The 25458-nt window shown below is 43.8% G+C and overlaps 1 protein-coding gene across 2 annotated transcripts in view; it reads right to left on the bottom strand.

The window, feature by feature from the left end:
• Positions 1–21282, bottom strand: part of USP22 (ubiquitin specific peptidase 22) — a 112931-nt gene extending 91649 nt beyond the window's left edge. Inside the window, exon 1 of one of the 2 annotated variants that reach the window (XM_074158267.1) lies at positions 21063–21282. In XM_074158267.1, coding sequence (XP_074014368.1) covers positions 21063–21188 — 126 coding nt within the window. In that variant the 5' untranslated portion in view covers positions 21189–21282. The remainder of the gene's footprint in view (positions 1–21062) is intronic. The other variant, XM_074158268.1, reaches the window with a different exon arrangement.
• Between the last annotated feature and the right edge of the window lie 4176 nt (positions 21283–25458).

Raw genomic sequence — 25458 nt, 5'->3', positions numbered from 1 at the left:
CAGTATGTAAACAAGAGGTGAGCAAAATCCTGTGTCTTTGCAGGAGTGGGGGGTGCTAGGTAAAGAGGAGGAGGAGGAGGAGAAAGCAGCCCCGTACAGATGGATTCAAGTGACCCAAGACCACTTGGCAAGCAGATAACGGGTGGAAATAACCAGAAGTCCATTTAGAGATAAGAAGTCATTCTGCAGTTCTTCAGAGAAGGGATTATTACCACTCAAGATTTGCAAGCGTTACAAGACGGTCAGCTGCAACATGTTAAAATACAGATTTCCTATGTTTGATAAATATTCAAAATACAGTCCATCGTCACAGCCACCGCACTACACAAACAGTCTAAGACAGGGGTTTTGAGGATTTACAACAAATCCTCCATTATTTTAGTCACAAATTAACTACAAAAGTGGGTCCTTTCATATTTTACATATTGGTCTGACTTCACCTTTAACAGCCAACATAATGATGAAGATTTTGCAAACTTGAAGTTGACTAAAGAATTACAACAAGCCTGGAAAGATTGCCCACCTCCTTCGCTTGTTTCCTAACATGTTTTTGAAAGAGACTGAAGAGCAGCGCTCTACAATAGTGACAATCTTTCAACAGTGGCCTCTATTTCCATCATTCTTCAATGAGACTCTTGGGAAGGAGCAGAGGAACGGTGGCTACAGTTACAAGAACACTACAGCCTCAATTCACCTGGTCTTGGTAGCAGTTTCATCTCTACAGCTAAAGAAGATTCTCTCTCGTTGGGCAGCCAGATTCTGCTTCTACTGAGGGGAAAAAAAGTCAGAAACAGCAGCTGTTTCAAGGGATAGCAGTTCTTTATTCCAAAGGGTTTACGCAGCTCTTTTGCTGTCAAGTATTCTCTTAGAAAACAGGGAAAAAAATTTCAGAGTAACCATATTGTACATAATTAAAAAAACTAATAAATTCCTCTTTTAATCAAACAAGAGGAGACAGGAACACTGATAGCCACACACATCCAAATAAATTACCAAAATGAGATAAATGGAAAAAAAAAAAAGAAAGTTATGCATGTGGTTTAGCTGTGCTGCTCTGACAAAACACAGCAGACCCTGAATCCTCTTTAATTGATCATTAAATTAGTGAACCTGATCCTTAAAAAGGCAGAGAAGAAACAGATTCTGTACTATACGGGATACCACACACCTTGAAGTATCTCATATTACCATTCTCCACTTTTCCTTCCCAAGGTTAAACAAATTACCATTGACTACATATGTGTGTTTCTTTAATATATATATATACACAAAAAAAACCCCTAATAAAAAGTAAAAAATCCATGGTAATAATATTCTGTGCAATGAAATAAAGTATTAAAACCTCAGAATTCAAACTGAGACTTTAAAAAGTTAAGATTTGGAAACACATTTATATTGGCCGAGCTCTACCCAACAGCAATATCAAAAAGAAATAAGTAAGAGTTCCTAGAGGCTTCTGAATACCAAAACACATTTTCTCATCACACAGTTCTGGTCTCTTGTGATAGGAGATAAAGTTCAACAGAAATCTTCCATGAAACACTGGGATTGAAATGAGAAATAAATTTTAAAACTATTTACAGTAGTTATTTGCATTTTACCAAAACAACACAGATGAAGTCACAGTATGATTAACACTACTCCAATGGAAGTGACTGTTCACTGTACCCATGCTTAATAACTGAACGTAGACTGACAGCAACAACCCAATTGACATTTTTCTTCTTTTACGGTGAAGATAATAATTGTGTTGCAAAGAGGAAAGCTTTACCAAATGTAACTACTACACCAGCCTTTACATCCATTTTTGGACTTTTTAAAATGAATTACCTACAGATAAACATACATCTACATATAACACACCAATTCAATGCGAGACACTGCCTGATAGAGGAGACAAAATGGCGCAAAAAACATAATGAAGCACAGGCTTAAGAAAGAACCAACCACACACTTCAAACAGAGACTACGCTAGCAAAACTAATAAAATTGATGTTTTGTTTGTTAATCATACATGAATTACAATTACAGTATTATTGCTCTGTATTTTGTTCAAATATACCCCAGTGTACCTTGGCACAAATCTATGATCCAAAAATCAACAGAGTAATTAGAAACGCTGTAGAAAATTAGTGCATTGAGTAGTATTTCCATAATTCCTCCTAAGAAATTATTAACAGACATTAGATATTCTGAGCAGTGCTATTGAGGGACTTAAGAGTATACTCTTATTTGGTTTTCCAATGTGAAAAAAAAAAAAAAAAAGTTATTTCCAACTAGCTTCCCATCAGCCAATATAATGTCACTTCAAGATTCTCTCTAAAAACAAGGAATGGTGGTGAGTCAAGAAATCTTGATTCTACAGGATGAGAATCTACAGCACAAAAGTGACAGGTTCTTGGTTTTCAGACTGGTCAAAAAACTTTCTTTTGTTAAGTGATTTTAAATTTTAATTTCAACACGTGCGTGCACCAATGGGGAAAGCTGTTACATTTAACATGCAACTACACAGACTTTGCACAAAATTTAAGCATCTAAAAGAAAGACAAAACAAAGCAAGAAGGCCCATCCATATGAAAAAAATCTGTGCTCATGCAAACGGAGAGGTTAAGTCTACGCAATAATTTCTGCTGACATTATTACGTCCTTTGGGGAAGTAAAACTTGGCCAACAGTGTCTGAGCCAAGGCCTCATGTTAGCAATCGTGTATGAGAGAACACATTGCTGGGACGGGCAGAATCAGCTAAAAAACACTCTGACAGAATCAAGCCAAAAGTCGTATTCCACCTTGGAGATAGAGAAATAGTTACAGCTGAAGAGCACCCTGGCTTGTTCTACACTGCTTGAGTTAATTCCCTGGTGTATCCTCACCACTTAACCTTACCCTTCAAGGGTTTCCTGAACCATCCATTTATGACACTCTCTTCCCCAACATCTCACCACCCAAAACAAGAGGCTTTGCTTCCAAGGGTTATCAAACATTGGGACAGGCTGCCCAGTGAAGTTATGGAATCACCACCCCAGGGATATTTAAAAGACAGGTAGACGTGGTGCTGAGAGACATGGTTTAAGTGGTGGACTTGGCAGTGTCAGGTTGATGGTTGGGCTCAATGACCTCCTTAAAGGTCCCTTCCCACCTAGACAATTCTATGATTCCCTCACTTTGTATTAAATGTTGTATGGGCTTCCATCTCTCATTGTTTTCAGTTTACTTACTTTCCATACAGAAACTGAAAAGGTTTTTTTGTTGTGCTAGACCGTAATAATTTGTATCAAGTGGATATAAAGGGAAGATTGAATTGCAGAGAAGCCTGAACAAGCCAAGGAGAGATGGCACTGGTTCTGTGTGTCCTGCCTTCCCTTCTGAATTTCAGTTCTCTCCCCAAACCGGCACGGATGGTTTGCTGTTGTCCACAGCTTCCCCTTAAGTAGGGAAACCATCTTGATGCAATCTCAAAATTTACCTCATTGCATTCCAACACGGAAACGTCATCAGAAGGTAGGACTCCACAAGGTCTGCCCTAAAGCTGCAAGTCGCTGAGGTCTGAAATCAATCAGTTCAAGCAAACAGATAAGCTTAATGCTTCTTGTCTCCCAGCTGAACAATTGAATTTGGGATGGGGAAACAGCTGCTTTGGACTTGAAGATCTGAAACTGCAGTCTCACCGGGAAAGAGAGAACTTGGTATTCATCATTATTTGCTTTCCTTGTTCTTCCCCATGTTACAGGAACATTAACAGTTTTCAGAAACTCTTAATATTTATTGCTCCCAGCATACTAACAAATATTCTTTGGCAGACGAGGCATACTTTTTAGTGTGCTCTTCCGTTGATCTAGCTTGTCCCCGTTTCCAAAACTAAGACAGAATTACCAACACTTTCTGCTGGTTAGAGCATTAGCTGGTATACTAACAGCTCACTAGAGCTCCAGACCCCTTACCAAAGTTAACATAATAGCAGAAGTTTGCGCATGCTTGGCAGTGCTAAAAAATAAAATAATTGTATTTGCTATTAAAAATAACTCCACTGCAATATGAACTTTGATAAGAACAGAGAACTCACCTGGCAACTTGTTCTAAACAAATCCCTGTTCCTGCACTCACAGAAATGGTACCAGTAATAAATTCAACATCTATAATGCACGTGGCAAGGGAGATTCAGCCGCAATCTATCATTCCCTCAGACATGTTGGTGGAGGCCTAAAACATGACGGAGAACTCAACCTTTCTCTCTCCAGCTCTGAAGAGCTGCATAGGCTACCCCAGCAGCTGGATAAAGTTGTCTACACTCTTCAAGCCCCTGTATACAGAAAAACGAAAGGCTAATACATATGCACAAACCACAGCATTGGGATGGGGGCAACAAGGGAAAACACAGGAGTGAGGGAGAAAGTGAATTAACTAAGTCTTTTACCTGAGCAAAAACCAGAACCGCATTGGCATACTTCACTTGAAAAACCAGTTAAGAGCTTGAAGCAAAACCAGGGGATTCTTGAGGAAAGTATTACAATTGCAAATCACCAGTAATTTCACACAGAGTAGAGCAAAAGTATTGCATGAGATCCCATACAGATTTCTAGTTCTGATCTCTGGCTTCTATGGTTATCTTTTGTGGACAAATACATAGTCTTTACACTTTACAGCGGGATTAAAAAAGAATCCGAAAGTCCTGCCTCAGGCCTTCTTGAGAGCACCTCAAGTTGCTTAAAAGCTATCCCTGCCAAGTAAATAGGTGGTTTACTGAAGTCTAAAAGAAGTCCTTCCTAGTTCTGATTTTCAAGATAGTGTTTCCCATAATCTGGTAGTGCAAATAAATGAGGCAGAAAGAATGAAAAGTAGGGACGGCTGAACAGCACACAATTTGGGTGATACTCAAGCAAACTTTCCTACGCTACATTTTTGCCTGGATCTTGACCTATGGGAACACATTCATAATAATGTAACTTCTGTGCCAGATTCTCTTAAAATATGAGGGGATAAAGTTATTGGTGATACAGTGTCTTGCCACCGGACATTACGAGATTTACGCTGAAAAGACACTGGGAAAAGTGTATTAGCAGGTTAACGTCTGACTAAACCACCAGAAATCTCACTTCCCAGGTAATCAAACACCACCATGCAAAAAATGTAGGTTTTTTTCAGAAGCTATACATTAAATAACTTACATTTTTCTACAGCACATATATGAGGGCAAATGTTAAGTTGTTCTGGGGAATCTCAGATCCTGTACTAAAAAGCCACCAATTTTCCTCTTCAGAGCTCTACAACATCTCAGAGACAGAACAGCCACTGATGTAGGAGGCTCATAGAAGCCTTCAAAGGGACAGATGTGACCAAATAAGAGTGGTGACCTGTACTCCGTGATCCGGCTTACAGTACCATCTTCCAGTGAGCCCAAACAACAAGGAGTTTGTAAGTTACAGCCATAAATTCCAGGAACAGAATATGTATCGTTGGGCATTTAGAGCAGCATAGAATAAAAATTCCAAGTGAGGTAAAACGAGAACAACCAACCTAACCTCACTAAAGCAGTTGCAACTAAACCAAACAGCATCTTACGGAACAGTGCTGGCCATTATCAAACAACAGTTTCTCCTTCTTTTGAAAGATTGTAAGGACACAGATGGCAGAAGTAGTTACAGTTCTCCAGAATCAAGCCAATCTAGTCATTAGCACATGTTCTTAAAGAAAACATAAAACTTCCACAACACCCAACTACTGCAGAGAACACAAGTAAAGCAGCAAGGGGGACACTGTTTAATTTCTTTTTTAATTACCCTCACCCTACCTTATTTTTAACCTGAACACAAAATGGAACTTCTCTAGAAGAGAAGCAAAACCAGAAGAATTAGCCCTGATCTACCTCTTTACTAGTGTTCCACAGGAATGTGTTTCACTATATAATAGTTTTTCCTCCCTGAAGTCAGAACAGTCGTAAAAAAGGGGGGAGGGGAAGTTGATTGCACTAGTTCTACAGCATCTGGCTATGCAATAAGACTCTTGAAATAATTTTCTCTAGTGTAGCATATAGCCAACAAATCTGGCAAGAAGCAACTTTTAAGCATGTGTTGCTGTGACAGCAATGAATTATCACCCCAGTCTGCAGCAAGATTAACACTTAGAACCTTGGCATGAAGAGCAGCCTGTGCAGACAGAGTGTCAGGAGCAGTGCTCCACTCCACATCAGACTCGAAAGGGTGGGCTCACGTTAAGAAATTAAGAGCATAAAAATGCAGACATTTGCCTAAACTGTAAACAAACAGATAATTTCTAGGGGGAGGTGGGAGGGGAAAGGCAGTGAACAGCCAAAGAAGTAGGAACACCAAGGGAAACTCAAGGTATGGAAGATAAAAGAGAAAAGAAGCCACCACTGAAAACACAGTATTGCCTACGATGGAGGACGTGCTCCAAAGAACAGTTATAGAACAGAAACAAAAATTAGAAAACAGCTCACCAGATTTCTCCTGCTTAATACCAAAACATTAAAGCATCCAGTCAAACCAACCTGACATGAAAGAAGCTACTCTGAAAGCTATGGGCAAATTGTAGAAAAAAAGCAATCACTGAGTCCCACTTAGGACGTTGCTCACACCGAGTTGCAGAGTTTGTCAAATCTTTTGTTTTCCAACGCTACAGGCCATTACCTGTCAGTTAAGTGCAGATTCAAAACCAGCTTTGGTGTCACTGGAAGGTCAGAGATGACACAACATCAAAACCCACTCTACTAAGGAGTCCTGTTTGGCAGATTCAGGGTCATCCGTTCCACTTTTCCAGCTAACTCACCACAAAGAGAAGAAATCTGAAAACAAAGCTCCTCACCACAAGTTTCTTAATACAGAAGTTACACAGGGAAGTGAAGAAAGCCATGAAGCCGAATAAAACGTGGTGGAATCTCCTTCCTGGTTGAACGCTCACCATACATAAACTACCTTTTGCTTTACAGAAGTGATAGGACTATAAAGCACGACTTCTCCTCTTTGATCTGGTTTGCTATATAGAGGCAGTAAGGAGATTCCAATCATCAGCATCACATCTAATGGAATTTTACTTTGCTTCATGAACCAGAAGAAGTATATAATATTAATGCTGAGAGAATTGATTTCAGAGATTATGTGTTCTACTTCCAAGATCTCAACTTGAAGGAAATACTTCAACAAGTTAAGCAGTGGGACTTGAAGCTTGTGAATAGGTGAGGTTAAGCGATTCAGCACTGAGGAAAACCAGGACAAAAGGATTTAATCGCTTTAAAAAAAAAAAAAAAAGGATAGCTAATTCACGAACTATTAGTAGTAGCTGGATATAAAAGTATGGTTGCAGTGACAGGAACAGTCTTAACAGGCATCACAATCAGCATGGTTTTACATAGAACACAGCTTTCTGCATGACAAAAGGAAAATTTTACAGTTTCCTTGAAAAGCTTTCTTTCAAACACGTACCTGTAAGTAGATATTACATAGCTCCAAATTCTCAAATATGAGAGCATGAGAGAGAGTTAAAAGAACAATATGCGTTGAGAATTTTGTAAGGAAGTGATTACAACTCACCTACTATCCTGCTAGGAAATTAGATCCAACTGCCTGAGATGAGAAGCTTCTCTAAGTAAAGAAGTGGGAAACGTTGTCTAGCGAAGAGGAGTAAACACTGAGTCGACGTAGATCCTGTAACTGAAGTCAGTTTGGAAAAATCTACTCTGGAAAGAAATCAGGGAGGTGAGTCCAAAGATTTTTAATACTGGGTTGTAATGATGAAATGAATGCTGCCATTGCCAGTTGGTTGGGAAGACCAACCTACATCTAAGGGGCACAGTTTAATGTGAAGTGTCCACAGACCAGACTCCAGGCTTCTGGGGCAAAGTGCTACCACTTAAGCTCCACTCGACTGCTCTGAAAACACTAATTAACTCATACTATTCATAGACACACTTACTGCTGCCATCTATGATTGATCACTCAGGAAAACAAAAAACGAAACCAAATCAATCCTAACGAAAACACATCATCCTCTAACTCCCATGAAATTACAAGGGGGTAAAGGACAAAGTTCTGGTTTTAATTCCCCCAGAGCAGCTTGCAAGTTATTTCTCACCATACTTTTCTTCCAAGTATTTTGTTACTTCAAGCTACCGTATCTTGTCATGACAGACATAGCCTTAAATCACTCGTCTTTGCTAACAGAGACAAAACGATGACTCCCAAAACCACATAATGTCCTACCGGATCACAAAAATATCAGCATTCTGTTTTCAAGAGCAGAAATAGATACCATTTAGGTTGGAACATGAGAGCAACCGCTTTCTGTGGTCCATTCTCCTCCTAGTTCACTCCTCCAGCACAATTACCGTCGGAGCAAGGAAGCTACTGGGCACATCCTCCTCTGCTTATGTATTCCCACTAGTATCCATAGAGGTCTGCAGGTTGACAGGGTTGGTTTTTTGTCTCAAAGTGAATTATTCTTCTGAGAAGGGCCTTTTTACATACTATCATGTTGAGTTTATTAGCTTACTTAAATCAGACACTTGAAATATGAGACCAAAATAGGCTTATGTGTCTCGGTTGGGTTTTTTTTTTTTTCAGCTACAGTTCAGCATGTTGGGTTATATCAACTATCTGTGCAGCAAATGCCACCGGAGTAAAATCCAGGCTTGACAGCTATTTTGGGCGGCTGGATTAGAAGCGTTAGCTGCATTAATGGGGCAACGAGAACAAAGTCTTTTGTGGCAAGAGAGCGATGAAACACCAGGTAAGTAGGTGTATCACAGATCCTCTAGAAAATGTCAACTGTTTGAGCAACCATCCATTAATACAATTTTTCAAGGAGTTTCACCCATTTACTGCCGTCACCTCCACAGGATAAGTATTTTCAACCACATGTTTTTCAGGGAACATCTTCTACATATGAGGCTATTCTGGTGCTGCTGGAAGCCTACTCTGTCCCTAAGCTTGTTCTTGAATACCCAGGTTGAGGTGCACCAGCAGACCTACCTGAACACACCCCAGTAATACCAACTATAGATTTCACCAGTACTCTAAGAAATAAATTTCTTTCAGTAAAAACTATAAAGTCAGCTCATCTTTCGTTTTGAGCATTTTTAAAGCTGTCATTTTCAGGAAGTAAAATGAAGGGTTTCGGATATTACTTTATCTTAATAAAAGAAAAAAGAAAAGCCATCAGCATTAACAAGCTTTTTCTTGTTTGGATATCTTTCAGATAACAGCATTTTTCAGTAGCCAGGGGAAAAAAAAAAACCAACAGGATAACACACCAGGAAATGCCACACTTGCTCAATATTAAGATAGATTTATTTTTTTTTTAATCTGATGGAATTTAACATTTCATAGACACAGTACGGAAGCATATAACTAGGAAAAAGGAGATCCTAACACACTCAAAATGTTTCAAGAGCTGAATCCTGTATTAGGCATGTCCTCAAGAGACCCACACATCCCTAAGTCCAGTCCTTTCCATGGCTGCACCAGTACAAGAGTAACTGAGTACCAGCAGAACCACATGCCCAAGGATGGGGCTGCAGAGGTAGCACCTCTCCCCGACCCTAGGCAGCATTTTAGGGTTTTACTGGAGTGCTGCTATTCTCCTGCCATCTCCATCTGGCACACCAGTCCCGCAGGGCTCCAGCCAGCTGGCACGGCTCACAACAGCCTTGGGGCTGCTCTAGACTACACAAGGGAGAGGGCCAGAGGAAAACCAGTACCGTAAAGAGCTAATTTACAATCCCATTATCCCATCATCCTCATGAGCATGATCTATCCGCATGCCCCGTGGACCAGATGCTTTAAACTAACCAAAAAAAAAAAAAGTTACAACATCTTAACAGAGTTTGATTACAAAAGAAATCTTAACTTAGAGAGGGGCCTGTTTAAAGAGGGAAACAAGTGGCTCATAACTTGATTACTTAGAAAAACACTATTCATTTCATTAAATTAAATGCAATATGAAAAGTGGATTTTCTGTAATAGCTGATCACAGATTACAGGCATTCTACACTCCCTGGTTCATTTATTTTTCACAAGGAAGCTGGAGTAGAAGCAAGTTATTTGCATACAGGAATAAGTTCTAGTGACTGCAAACAGAAGACAAGTCTGACGTATCAGGCTCAGCGCACACCGGTTCCTCTGCAAAAGGTTACTTCACAGAACCTTTCAAATGAAGTTTGTATTAACCCCACTTTACAGGAGAAACCATCAGTAGGTGGAGAACATTCAAACGCAGTCAATCTGTCAGTGTCCAGGTCCAGGGGACGGCAGCGGTTGTTACTCAAACTGCCACGTGCAGCCTCCAAGCGTCACCGCTCGGGTTCTCTCCCGTCACCCAGCCGCTCCTCCCCTCGAGCCACCAACACTACAGCTGTTTGTTCAACACTACATCCACACAAAACATACAGCCAATTCAGGTGAAATATTATTAAGAGGAGAAAGGGTTTGGTTTTTTTTTTTCATCCTTATCTGTTTTTTCTGGTTCACAGCACAATCGCACCAACACGATGCAGCAAATTGTACGACAACAAGAACACGCAGCCAAGAGCTGGTCATTCCTCAGACTGCTAAGACACACACACAGCTTAAGAGCTGGATTTCACATTCCCCACTCACTAGTCTTTGGTGATAATGAACAGAACAGTCCAAATTTTACATCTCTTGCTCTCCTCTGATAAATCACATATTGCCCTGTCCTGTGTGGACCCTAGGGGGTTGGACTAGATGATCTCCAGAGGTCCCTTCCAACCCCATATCATCCTGTGATTCTGTATCCAAACCATTTGCCGATTCCATCACGTACTTGTGTCTCACTAGTACCCACATATATAAATAGTTTTTAGTTTTTAATTCAAGCTTTTAAAATTTGTCAGATTCGCTAACTCACCGCCTTCCTCTTAGTGCCGTTTGCTTGTGTTCTTTTTACCAACACTTAAAGCAACTTGTCTGCAAAACAGTTTTAACCAGCAGGTACAGTGTGCTTACAAAATTAAAATGCTTCTTTTATAAATAATTGCTGTAACAAAGTAATTCTACAGGTTACCACTGAACTGGAGTTCTGTTTTTCTACAGTCAGACTTTTGCAGTACGCAGCCTAGGACAGAAAAAAAACCCTCCACTTCCTACTGCCTGAAATCTTTCAATAAGGGCCTGAAAACTTGCATTCCAATTACGAGATGGCCCCGTGACCTCAGACATACCAGGATCTCCCCCCTCAAGCCTCCTTGTTGTAAAATACTTAACCGTGGGGACGAACAGAAGATTTACTTAGCGTCACAAAGTAATTTCTCTAATGCTCCATGTATATTTTTCATTTTCACGCTCGGCACTGTTTCACAGGCACACAGTGATACGCTCTGTAGAATTACGAACTTCGGTACCACTCCAGTGCACTCTGTGATTTAGCAAACAAGCTAAATGACAAGCCTCCGATTAGCAAACACGTGGTTGAGGGCAACTCTTCTGCATGTGCAAGTTCTTGTAACTGAATCGACGCTAAAAAAAAATTACAATGAGATGAAGAAAAGAGATGGAACTCATTGGGGCAACTCTGGAACTCACACGCCAAGAAAAGTTATAAGCAGCAGAATGACTATGTGACAAGAAAACACATCACTAAGGGTAGTAATATAAAGTTATGCTGGACAAAGTGTAAGATCGATTTCCGCAGGGAGCAGCCTCAATGACAGACAAGAGCCTTGTTCCTCTTTACGCACAGAACTGCAATAACTCTTGAAACCATTTTCACTGCTTTCCTCATTCTGTTCTCCACGTCACCGTTAAGACTGTCCCACAACCAAAGCCACAAAACGTAGTCACAAATGACCGAAGAATGGAGTGTTGTTGATCATTCAGACACACATACCCAATAATACGCTTTTTAGGGGGGGTGGGATGCTTGCTAAGAGAGCATAACAGAAGTCAGCAATGTACAGAAAAAAAAAAGATTATATGAGAATTCCACACCCTGGTCACTAGCTGCCAAGCAGGACAGAGATCCAGTTTAAGAGCAAAACTGGGCTGTAATATGAAGATAATGAAGCACAGTAAAGAAAAACATAAAACCTTAAGACAAATTTTGCATTTGTCACCAGAGGGCACAGGGTCACAAAACCTCACCTAACATAAATGAGGTACTGAAATCAGTCAGCTATCTCAGCTGTCTTCACTTATGAAGTCGTCATACATCTGTTGTGCAATAAATCTTACCTTTATTTACCAAGTATATTCTAAAGAACGTCCCTTAAAATCTGACTCGCATGCAATAACGTGTCTGAATGCACAGGACAGAACGCCAAATTAGAATCAGACATTTGTGAAATTAGAATTAGACTTTGGGAAATAACATTAGGTCGTTCGGAGACACAAGGAGGCGAAGATTCATTTCCTTTTAAAACAGAAATTATTGGGAGGATGGGTGAGAAAAGGCAAAAATAAAGGTTATAACTGCTGTTTTCTCTCCTTGTGCTGAAGTAATAGAATTCAAGTCTGTACATTATGCAAAAGCAAAACATACATATAAAAGCCCTGGCAGTAAATTCAGTAAGATGGATCCAAAGCCAAATCCTATTTTAAAAAGGCTCCTTGGATGCCTGAACTTCTGAGTGACAAGCGAGGCAATCACCACAAACAGAACTCATTGCCATCGGTGCCACATCAGTGTTCGATACTCTGAGCCCCATCACTTAACTATACTCAAATACTACACGGTCTTTCATGCGTTTAGGCAAAAAAAGTTATTACTAATTTTCTAATCTTTACTCTTTGGATTTATACATACTACTTTTTAAATTGTGGATTAACATATATTTATATATATGGATGAAAACATCTCGGTTTAATATACTAGGGCAAGAGTCACAACATGGAACTCCAGATTAAGGCGCTAACTAAAAAGAGGAGATATTCTAATAGTCTCTTTACTGAAATGTAGATTAATCATCTCTACAATTTAATTCCACATAAATACAACTCATTGAATTTATGAATAGTTATATTTTTACATCTTACATGTATGCGCAGAAGAGCTTGGCTGTGTGTGCAAACCAACTGTCACATTGCAAAACCAGCATGGTACAAGAACAAGAGCGTGTAAGCGTAGTTAAACTTGGGTTCTCTTTTCAGACTTGCTACTAAGCCAGCATCACATTTAGTGAGCTGCCTCTCACTACTACTTTCAATATGGGGATATTAAACATATTTGACATGTTTAATGTCAGAATTTGTTACAGGACATGAGAACTTGCTAAACCGGTCTTTATGCTAAAAAGATGCTACATTTTTTTTAAGTGTGTTGAAAACGACTTTTGTTACCGTATCCACCTTTTAAGAGTTTCACCTTGTTTAACAGCCGATTTTTTTTATTCAATGACAAATTTAGTACACCGTAGACCTTCACAGAACTATTTCCCAGGGATATGCTGACATCACCAGTGATACTATGTAAAAGGTAGACAAGAAGAGCCATGTTAATTTCAAGCTCCATTGAACACAGGAAAGGAAGAAGGAGAAGGGGGGAAAAGTTCTCTTTACCAACTTGGGGAAAAAAAGTTCTCTTTAGCAATTTGGAAAACCAGCAGAGACAGGAAAAAAAAAATAAGAATTTAAAAATAGCGTTACATATAACTGAGAGGTTTTAAAAAAAAAAAAAAACACAAAAATAAACACCACACAAAACCACCACAAAAAACCTGAGTGACATTCCATGTAAGCAGAGGACTGAAAAGTCAAGTATTTACTGTATTTCACACACAAAAGAACGTGACAAGACAAACCCTTACTGCTAATCAGTTACCAAGTGATAAAGTGAATCTCAAGTTACTTTGAATGAACTGGTGTCTGGTAACAGTTCACTTTATTCATCATCAAATAGGTCTTAAAATAAGAAAAAGAATCATTTTATCTAAGAGAGAGATCAACGTGGTGGAAGCTGTCCTAGCGCTAAAGTAAACCACAGATCGTTCCGGACTTGCTGCAGGTTGTATTAAGGTGGTACCACTCCTTGGAAAAAAATGTGTTTTGAACCAAACATAATGCAGGTTAATTTTGCAATGAGTAACTCTTTACACCATTGATTATATTACTAGCTAATGCAGCAAAGTTCTTATCTTGAATTAAGCAGAGTGTACATAAAGGACTGCCAAATCAATATGTAAAAGAATACAACTACCAAGACACAGCTTTCCTCCAGTCAGAACAGATCTATCAGCTTCTAGAACTGCTTCTGCTAAGAAAAGGTTCCCAGTTCAGGCCTCTCAGATAACATATGGCTCTCCCTACGCTTCAGCACTGCTTGCTGACAACACAGTCCGGGATAACATAATAAACTGTAATATCATCATAGCATTTCACTCACTTAGCTCTGTTGCCCAGAGGTTAACAAGAGACTGGAGAGAGCTGCTCCTTCTGTCCAGGTCTAGAAAGGCTCTAACAACAATGGCTCTTTGCATGGTTTTAAAAAAAAAAAAAAAAATTACGTTTTTAAAATATAGTCCTAGTAAATCCAGAAAAATGCATACAGGTCACCTTCAGATTGCTTTTCTTGCGATGCCACTGTAATTGACATATAAGCAAGAGTTTGTATACATGTATCTCCCCAACTTACAGGCTGCCACATATATACAGACACATTATAAATACGTGGAGAGCCATTAGAATCCAAGAACTAAAAAACCCAAACCCAGCCTTTTCAAGTAGCTATCAGCCAAATGAAATGAAAGGCATGGCTGATAAAGTCCTACATCTACCAGGAAAAAGACATCAAGAAACCATAAATCTAGGTCAATTGCACATAAACAGGAAAAACCATGAATGCTAGGTTTAATGTGAGAAACACAAGCTTTTAAACCAAATTAATTTTTCTCTGGTTTAAAACAAACCAGCCACCACCGCCAACAACGGGAATCAAATGAAGACATGCAACAGCGTTTGTTATGAAGCAGGATCCCCAGAGTCTGTCCCAAAAGAAAAACTTTTTTTTTTTCCCCCGCTCGGACTCAAGTAGTAGTAAGCCAGGAGCAGGGGAGTCAGCAGCTCACGAACAGGCGACTTCCACTATCAGCCACCAGCACTCACCCGTCCATTTGTTACTCCAGTTACTAAGACAGAAAATCCTCAAATGAAAGAAGAAGGGTAGAAGGTTTGGAACTGATTTGCAGCTCTGGTTTCACGTTAACGCTACAGATTAAGGCCTGAAACAAAAATGAGCGTATCAGCTAACCTTTGTTTGGGGTTTAAAGCTTTGATGGCTTAAAATAAAGCTCAACGGATAGTCCAACAAATCAAACAAAGCCATTCCACTCTGCTCACCTTCACACTACCAGCTCTCATTCTAGTTTGAAAGCTTTCAACATTTTCAACGCCAAGCAAGTAAGATCCTTGACTGCAGACAAAATTAAAAACACGCTACAACTGCTGCCGACAAACAGCCTGGCCATTAGCAAACCTTGACTGCTGATAAGAGTACAGAGGAAAAGAGAAAGAAAAAAAAAAAAAAAAAAAGAAAAGAGCCTTCTTGTCCAGTTTATCCCTTATTTTTTTCCTTCCTCAGCCTGTACAGATCCATCTCCTTTCTCTGCAACAGAGAACAAACAAAAGTATGGGGAAAACCGCATTTACTGTGCTCGTTTGTCTCTCCATCCATATTTAAAAAAAATAGAGGAAGAAATGGTTCCAATGCACTACTATTCATGAGTCAGCTTCAATGACAGATCTGCATAACCTCTAAATCAGACCATAAGTGTTGCCCTGAGAGAGAGATAAGACCAAGTGTTCGGGTAAGTCCTGATAGTTCACATCCCACAACTCAAGAATTGCTATTTACCGCCAAAGAGTTCATGGCACAAGACTAATTCCTAACCTTTGGCCCAGAAACCAACCATTTATTTCAAGAAACATGGCAGAGGAGATAAAACAGCGTTTAAACACCACTAGAAAGAGGAAGGCCTTATATTATATTCTTCTTTGCCGCCAAAGACATAAGCTCAGTGGAGCATTTTCAATCTGGCTTCTCCCACATACGCAAGGCTCCGCTGCGTATGGAGATGAAGTCTCTTGTCTGGATATCTCACACTAAAAATCGTGTCTTCACACCAAGAGGAAAGAGAACATTACCTTCAGCAGCTCTAAGGACCTTCCTACTCCTCAGAGGTTAAGAGCTAAGGAAGATTGTTCAGTTATGAAACTGGAGACCTCCTGAACAATGCAGCTTGCAGTTGATTTTGACACTTCTTACGGGCTTTCAGGGAGAAGGTAGTCCCCACCACACATGGCAAAGAAGAACATCCTTCCTGAGTGAATCAGACAGTTCGCATAGGCAGCCAAAGCGGAGTGTGCAGCTGAAAAAGAGACATGCTTCTTGAATCCTGGACTCCTCTGTCCAATTCTCCACAGGATTTGTAATCCAGAAGTTTGGTGCATATGCTAAAAACGTTAAAGAAAAACAAGCTAAGATTTCCTCATTAATTTAAGCAATCAAAACACCGAGCCTGAGAAGGCGGCACAGCCTGGTAAGGTTCCTTGCCCATCTGTTATGGTACAAAGCAAATTGCCTCAGCAACACTTCCCTGTTCCTGGACAGGTCTATGGGGCAAGGCTGGGAGGGAGAAAGCAAGTGAGCAAACTTGCCTCAACAGGCACGAGATGAGAAGCTCCACCATCATTCTACCCTGCGACTGCAAGGTCATTTTAGCAAGAACTTAACACACTGATTTAGACTGTGAACCACAATACTCACTACGGAAAACATGACATGGCATATATTTGCTAATATATTATTAAGCTTTTTCTACTTTGCAAGTCAGGAAATGAACCAAAGTCATTTCAGTTTTAAGCATCGACAAATCAATTATCTGTCAAACATCAGAAAGAACGAAGGACTGAAGTCGCAAGTGTGTGGGGAGAAGGATACCTGTGGAAAGGTCACCACCTACAGAAGAAAACGTTGCTTTGTATCTGAAAGCATCAATCGGTCTAGAGGGTCCACATAAAGAGAGAATAATGGAAAAAACAATAGCTCTCAAACAGGAAGAAATATGCTAGAATGCACCCGCTGTCAATGAGAGCGCACAACCCCTGACAGGCAATTATTCTTTGATCTATTGGCAGAATCGCAGAACAAACATTCTGAAATTCCAGATAAGACCTTCTGCATATCATGACTGTGGTCATGATGAGCAGTTTACTTTTATCATTGAGAAGAGTTTCAGAGCAGTGATAATAAGAACCTCAGAACGAGAAAGACAGTTTTCCTCTAAGGTGTTTAGTGCAGTAAGACAGAATTTAACTGTAAATTCAGCTGCCCTTCAAGCACCGAAACCATTACTTACCAACTCCTAGATACAAAGATGCATCTCCACGTCTAATCGTTCACTGATGGGCACCAAAACCTACATTCAACACCGCAAAACAGATTTTTCTCATCTGTAATTCTAAAGGAATAAGCGAAGTGTTTGAAGCATGACCCTACAGAAAAATGGAAAAAGCTGACACAAAGGGCTGGCAGTAAGTCTTTTTAGCATCCTCCCTCTGTTCCATAATTCCTGAATGGGAGGTAGTAGTGTCAAATTTAAGGACCTCTTATGCAGTGTTACTTAATTAAGTGTGAGGTAATTTCCACATCAAAATATTCCAGGTAAAGTCCATGACCTACAGAAACATGAGCTTTGCCATCAGCTTATTAAATGGATTCTAACTACCACAAATTAAAAATCGAGAGTTACAGGCCCAAGTGCTAAAGCCAAGAGAGTCAACCCTCATTTTGTGCCACTTAAGCCCTGAAATCCAGTTCCCCCTTTTAATCACGATTATTACAATTTCAAGAGTCTTCTTCCTCTACCCCTTTTCCTGTTCCACTCTTCCAAGAGCGTGACAGCCAGGTTTTGCCTTCGCATGGGCTTTACCGTCAGCGATGCATTTACACCGTGGCAAAGGCTTTGCCTAGAACAGCGTGTGCCACGACTGCTGCACTTTACTACTTTGGCCAAGACGCAGCGAGGTGAGGCAAGCGACAGCCTTCAGGCAGATACAATAACGCACCATGACGACAGCTCCAATCCCGGCGTAGACAACGTTTCAGAGGCAAACATACTCCTACAACCTTCCCCGCAATTCCAGTATCTACAAAGATACATACATAACTACCTCTCGCTTCCGACCGAGGATTCAAATACACATCCAGGAGATAGGTATCTTTCCAACTATAAACTGTGCTTTACGGCTATTCTATTCAAAACGCTGGCTGTAAAGCATACTGAACCGAGAGCTGAAGCTCGTAAAAGCTTATTCGCAGAAAAGGTACGTATTAAAAACCAACAGCAAAACAGCAAGCAGCGTTAAAATGGTCTTCCAAAGCATAATGCAGTAGGCAGTGCAAGTAAAGCAGGAGGAACAGACACTTTCTGCCCCCTGCAGTTTCCATTGCTATCTAGATTTTTAAGACAGCCTTAGGAGGGGTAGTACATTACCATTCTAGAAACCCAGCAATTTATATCTGGCTATCACCAGCCAGCCAAGGTATTTTTTACAGGTAGGTTCATTTAACTAACAGTTAAATTGACCAATACTTCCCATTAACAATAAACTACATATGTGGAATGTTTTCTGTGAGAAACAAATTACGTGATTGTCTTTGATTTTGCAACAGAAAAGAGTATCACCTTTTCCCAAACCTTTAATTTGACCTCATCGTTTTGATTAGGATTAAAAATAAGAATCTGCACCAATACACAGATACTCATAAGCAGTCTGAGCTATGCTCCTAAAATATATACATACATAATATATGTATATATAAAATATTAAAGGACAAAGGATTGTTTTCTAGTTACTAGACTATAAACATGCCTCCAAACAGAAAATATCATTTATCAAATTTTACACGTAAAACTGCAAGGCAGAGAATTTCAGTAAAGAAAAATCCCATGGAAGGTGGTCTCACGTCCATATGCAGGAGAGGTAAATACCGTAACTGTTGTCTATATACTTTCTTCGATCTTTATGAATATAGACTGGGAATTGAATCCCACATTCAGCCATCCAAAATGTTTCCCTATACGTGATTATGTACTCCCTATATGTGATCATTTCAGGTTGGTTGAATTCAGGAGTCCAACTATTTTCAGGCTGGTAACCTGCTTAAAAAAAAGAGGAGGAAAAACAACATTTTTAGCATGTATTTGGAAAACCGATGTTTTCCATGAGATGACAGGTAATTTTGAAACAATCCTGTTCTGCTTTATGAGCCTGGCTGTGCCAAGAGGAAGTGAGAACAGATTGATTACAATGGAATATTATTTATTTCCAGCTGTTTTTCAAGCAATGATGAACACATCCCTACCATTAGGTTTCAGAAGAAAAAACCTAAACTGTTGCAGCATACCAATGGGATGCAGGTTACAAAGGATGCTCCATACTAAATTGGGAAGGAGGAAAGCTAAAGTGTTAATTTTACTAATGAAATTGTATTTCCATTCCTCCACATAACGTTGGATTCATATTTGTCTGAGCCATCCTCCTACCTCACTTGTCTTTTTTTTCCTTTCACAGCATACAAATAATTTTTTCCTCCATTTAATTTCCATATTAAATACCAATTTGTATTTTGACACGCTAAAGGCTAAATAAAACCAGATATTGACTAATATACTTCACGATATTGACTTGTAGGGGATTATAAATAGCGCACACAAGTTTGGCTATATTTTGCAGGCCTATCAAGTAACTAATACATTTAAAATATGTTTCTTCTCAGATTCCATTTTTTCCTCTTTAAGTAAAAAAACCTGGAAAATTGGCTTGTCCTGAGAACACACACTGAACACCGAAAAATGGTTAGCCGACTCATCCCCGAAGTACATCTTTCATACTCTAGGTCTATTATGAATAATAAGCTGAGCAGCTTAATGCAAAGCAAGTGGGATCATGAAGTTTTCAATGGGTCGCTTCAACACAATCTGCGCTGTCCCAAAAAACAAGTTTTGCTGCATGTAGCTGTTGCGCTCCCCTCCTCAGCCACGAATACGATGACTGATAGAAATTTGCTAAGTCACTTCGAAGTAAAAAAAAAAAAAAAAAAAACAACAAAACCAAAAAAACTAAAAAACTAGTCGATTCTAGGGAAACACAGTTAATCAGTTGCACAGTTAACAGAGAAGTCCTCCAGAAATCTGCATGGTGGTTAGGGATGCAATTTTGGAAGGTAAGTGGGAAAAGGTGCTCTTTAGCCTAATGAAGAGGGATTTTTTTCCCAGTGTTTGCACGCCCCAAGCACCAACACACTCTGGGAGCAAACTCCCCTCTCCCCTTCTGCCCACTCCACACTGGGTCAATTTCTTTCCCCCACCCCCCGGCCCTACTACACCAGGAATCCCCTTTTCCAAGCGGATTATAAGCACGAGCAGCTTTTTTTTTTTTTTTCTTTTAAGGAAAAAAAAATAAAATAATAAAAATTAATCACCCCCACCCCCCCTCCCATCCCCGCAGCCATTGTGCCTGCCCGCCTTCCCCACGCACACGCCGCCCTGGCCCCGGCCGGCCCCGCCGCAGCCCCCGGGGCTCCCCGGCGGCACAAAGCTCCGCCGCAGGCCGGACCTGCCCGTTGCCCCGGGCCTGGCCTCCCCTCCCCCGCCGCCGTATTCCGGGAAGCCCTCGCTGCCTCCCGCACCTCCCGGAGGAGGAGGAGGAGGAGGAGGAGGCGGCGGCGCTGCGGAACAGCCCCGCTGCGGAACAGCCGTCCCCGCCGCCGCCGGGGCAGGTGGCGGAGAAGGAGGCCTGGTGGGGTCCTCCATCCCGGTGACCCCCGCCACCTCCCTCCCCAACACCTCTCCACCCGGGAGGCACCGACCGCTTCCTCTTCCCTCCCCCCCAACACCGCATGCCCGGAGCCCGGGCCCACCTGCCCCACGGGGAGGGAGGGGAGGCCGGTGGGGGGGGACCCGTCCCCTCCCCGGACCCGCGGGCAGGCCGGGGCGGCGGAGTGCGTGTGAGCGGCTGGCGGGTGGGTCGGTGGAAGGAGGGAGGGGAAGGGAAGAAGGGAAGGGAAGGGAAGGGGGGTGGATGCGAGCCGCCCCCGGTACCTTGCGCTTCCTGGTCTCGGCCGAGCCGCTCCACACGAAGCACTGGTAAATGGCCCGCAGGTTCTGCTTCCAGTTCTCCACCTTGAAGCCGGTCACATGGCAGCACCCGGCCGCCGGCGGACTCATGTCAGACCCCCCCACATCAATCCGCCCGCAGACGGGCCGGGCCGGCGGGCAGCGAGCCGGCCCCTTCCCCCCCTCCGCAGCAACCGCACCGACACGGGCCGGGGCGGCCCCGCGCCCGCCCCGCCGCCGCCCCCCCGCCGCCGCCGCCGCCGCGCACCCGCCCTCCGGGGCTCCGGCCCCTCAGGCCGCCGCCTGCCCCGCGGCCTCCGCCGCCCCCGCCGGCTGCTGTGGGGGCGCGGAGAGCGGCTGGCACATAGAGCCGGGGCTCCGCGCCGCCACGGCCCCCCGGCTCCGAACAAAGCGCGGCGGCGGGCGGGCAGCGCGCACTCCCTCCCTCCCGCCCGCCCTTCTCCCTCACACACAAAGATGGGGCTCTCTGAGGCGAGAAGGAGGAGGAGGAGGCGGCGGCTGTAGCGGCCGCTGCCGCCCCCGGAGTGGCCGCCGCTCCCTTCTACCTCATAGAGGCCGCTGTGGAAGCGGCGGGCGGAGGGGGAAGGGGCGGGCGGGGGGGGGCGCTGGCGGCGGCGACCCTGGCCGCGGTGTGAGCGAGCGTGTGTGGGGAAGGGGGCGAGTCTCCGCCCGCCGCCGCTCCTGCTCCCCCAGCCGGCCGCCCGCTCGGCTCTTGTCTCTTTAAACCGCCCCCCTCACCCGCCCCCCCCGCCTGCTTCGTCGTCTCCTTCCTCCTCCTCCTCCTCGCCCGCACCCCCCTCCGCCCGCCGTGTGCGATGGTCCGAGCCGCTAACTCAACCTAGCCCGCCAGGCCCGGAGTGGGACAGACCAACGGGGAAGGGGCGGTAGGTGCGCCCCCTCTGCCCAGCCACCCTGGAGGGAGGGAGCCGGAGGGGGAAGGAACTCGGCGATTGGTCCGTCCGCCTGTCACTCAGCCGCTGAGGTGGCCTTCTCTAGCGTCTCATTGGTTTCTCTCCCTTTCTTCTCCCCCCCCCCCCCCTTCCTACCTAGCGTTTCCCCCTGCCGGGAAGGGCTCCGTCGATTGACAGGACATCCGGCCAACGGACAGAAGGGGCGGGGCCTGAGGGGCAATTTTTGCCGCATGATTGGTCAAAACGGCCGTCAGTCACGTTCCGAAGCGAGCGAGGATTGGAGAAGGCCGACTGAGGGGGCGGTCCCTCCCAGCAGCGGCCTGCGCTGTGGGGGCAGTGCTTCTGTCACATCCGCTGGTCCCGGCTGTTTCGCTGCTACCTCAGTGATTTCCTGAGGGGAGAGGGGCGGCGGCGGTCAGGCCGCTCCCTGGGGCAGGGCTCCCGCTCCCCGGGGCAGGGCTGCCTCCACGCCCTTGCCTCTCTCTTCTTGGCAGGGGCCCTCCCTGCCAGCCTCGGCCTCCGCGCCGGGCGGCTCTTAGAGGCCTGGGCACAGCTCAGGGCTTCAGCCCGGGGGCGGCCCCGCAGCGGGCTCCGGTTCGGTCAGCCGGTATTGCGGGATAGAATCAAGAGGAGAGGCGGACCCTTGTCCCCTCCTTACCGTTCGCGGGTTCAAAAAGCCGAGTGCGGCTTTGCGGGGGCGGGCCGGGGTGTAAGAGGCCTCGCCGGTCCCCGGGGTGTGGGGAGAGGATCCCGTGCAACGCTCCGCTGTGCCCCGAGGACCATATATGGTGCCTCTATACCGCCATCCTTCTCTCCTGGTGTTTCCACAGGGAAGAAACAAAAGTAGTGTATAGCCAGAACTGGTATTATTTCAGCTTTTCCCTATAAATGGCTATACAAGGAAATGAGAATACAGTGGTAAAAAAAAAAATTTGAATCCGTCCATAGTTCTTAGCTTTATGCTACACACACCATAGGGTCACGTAACAGTGGAGTGAGGCAGGAGGAACAGGACAGGGATTCTGCCGTGAATTGTGAAACGAGAGGCAGGAGGCTTTGCAGAGGCTGGGTCCTTACACAAGCTCTGGGAGGACTGTGCAACAAGACAGGTAACTACCACTGCGTTATTTTATCAATCCATTTTTCAATACGTGCTATTTACATTCTCTCTCAGGAGCTGTAACCTTGAAGTCTTCACCTGGCAAACTTCTGCGAGGCCCTGTCCAGCTCCCTGGCTGACTGCTGCGACTTGCAGAACTCAAAAGACAATTGCAACTATCACCCGAGGACAGAATCACTTTCCGTTTTCTTTAGAGGTGCCGCCATTTTAGACAAAAAGCAGGGTACCTGGGGGTACAAGAGACATTTTTTCCTGATTCCTGTATAACCATAAGGTTTGGTGACAAAGTGAGTAGGGAATATAGGGCTGGGGAAAGACCTGAGTTTATACCCTCAGACTGTGAAGCAGCAGCAGCCCACGCTGTCCTGCCAGCGGTGCCATGTGCCACATGGGTGACCTCCTGTACTGGTAACATGGATCTGCCTGCCTCATACTGCTTGTCAGCCTCTCTCCGAAATCCCTCTTCCATGCTGTTTGGGGATTACAGCTTCAGCAATAAAACTAGAATTGCCCCACAGGAGAAAAAAAAAAAAAAAAGATGCCAAGAGACCTTTGCCTTCAACAGGAAAGGTCCCGATTATCCCGCTGTGTACGCAAGCTGGCAGAGGCTGCTATTTGCACCGCTAGAGAAGCAGTTTCAGAAGATGACGTGCAAAATGTGGAGCAAGGTTATACCCTGTCTTTGACCCTGCATAATCATTAGACCTATTAAGTCATCATAGCCAGCGTGCAACCTACACTTCTTCTGTAAAAGGTAACAAGCTGGTGCTGCACACACTTCCCACATGTTAACCCGTCCCCCTCGGGCTGCATCAAAAGAAGCGTGGCCAGCAGGTCACGGGAGGTGATTCTATCCTTCTACTCTGCTCTCCTGAGACCCCACCTGGAGTACTGTGTCCAGCTCTGGAGCCCTCAGCACAGGAAGGACATGGACCTGTAGGAACGGGTCCAGCGGAGGGCCACAAACATGATCAGAGGGCTGGAGCACCTCTGCTGTGAGGACAGGCTGAGAGAGCTGGGGTTGTTCAGCCTGGAGAAGAGAAAGCTCTGGGGCGACCTTAGAGCCCCTTCCAGTATCTGAAGAGGGCCAACAGGAGAGCTGGGGAGGGACTCTTTGTCGGGAAGTGTAGTGATAGGACGAGGGGTAATGGTTTTAAATTGAAAAAGGGGAGATTTTGATTAGATATGAGGAAGAAATTCTTTACTGTGAGGGTGGTGAGACACTGAAACAGGTTGCCCAGAGAAGCTGTGGATGTCCCGTCCCTGGAGGGGTTCAAGGCCAGGCTGGATGGGGCTTTGAGCAACCTGATCTGGTGGGAGGTGTCCCTGCCCAGGGCAGCGGGGTTGGAACTCGATGATCTTTAAGGTCCTTTCCAACTCTAACCATTCTATGATTCTATGACATCTTCACCTGCGACTCCACAGCACCACGATGCCAGGCGCAGCCACTAGAGCGTGGCAGCTCTGACACCCCCTGCTCACCCTAAGGCATCGGGGAGACTATGAGCTGTAACGAGACTTCCAAGCCCTCGTCCTTTCTGTGTGAGCAGACCCCTGCACATGTCCCCTGACACCCTCCTGATGCTAACGAATACAGTTTAATGACCCCAGTGTTGAGCGTTCCCCACGTCGAGGACCGGCTGGATGTCTTGCTAAGACAGTCGTTCCCCGCAGTCCGAATGGCTCTTTTATAAGCATAAGAAACAGTATGAGGCAATTAAGCTACATTTTCTCCCATGCTTGGGACAAGCTCCTTGGTGATACCTACGGAGCTTCCTCTTTCCTTCCTTTGAACCCCTGATTAGAACCCTTTGCTTGCAGTACGCACAAATAAGCTGGGGCTCACTAAACTACTTACATATCAATACCAGCATCTATCTGATGATTCCCTGAACTTGCTGCTCTCAAAATCTCCCTCTTATTTTGTCCTAGCCCCTAAACCGTTTGGAGCAGGGTCTGGTTTGAGGTTGGTTCTTTTTTCATTTGTCCGGGGAGGATCGGTGGGGGTTATCAGGTATTATGGTAATGGTAATAACTGAGCTAAAGTGAAACCTTTATAGATCTGAGAAGTCTCTCCCAATCTTAAAAAACAGCCTCATGGGTTTGGTGAAGATCCTTTTCTACTTCCACTAAGTCAACGTTAATATTCCTTATTGACTTCAGTTGTAACAGGATTGTACTCTCAATGCTGCACGCTTGTCCTATGTTCACAAAAACAATACCAAGGAAACTTCTCATGTGCCATGGTTGGCCATACTCTTTAATATCACTCTGATTTTAACACCGAATCTACAGCAGACATATTCAAAAGACTGTCTCACCTCTGAAA

This window comes from Numenius arquata, chromosome 14 (assembly GCF_964106895.1).
Source record: "Numenius arquata chromosome 14, bNumArq3.hap1.1, whole genome shotgun sequence".
NCBI lineage: Eukaryota > Metazoa > Chordata > Aves > Charadriiformes > Scolopacidae > Numenius > Numenius arquata.
This window is presented reverse-complemented; position numbering and strand designations above follow the sequence as displayed.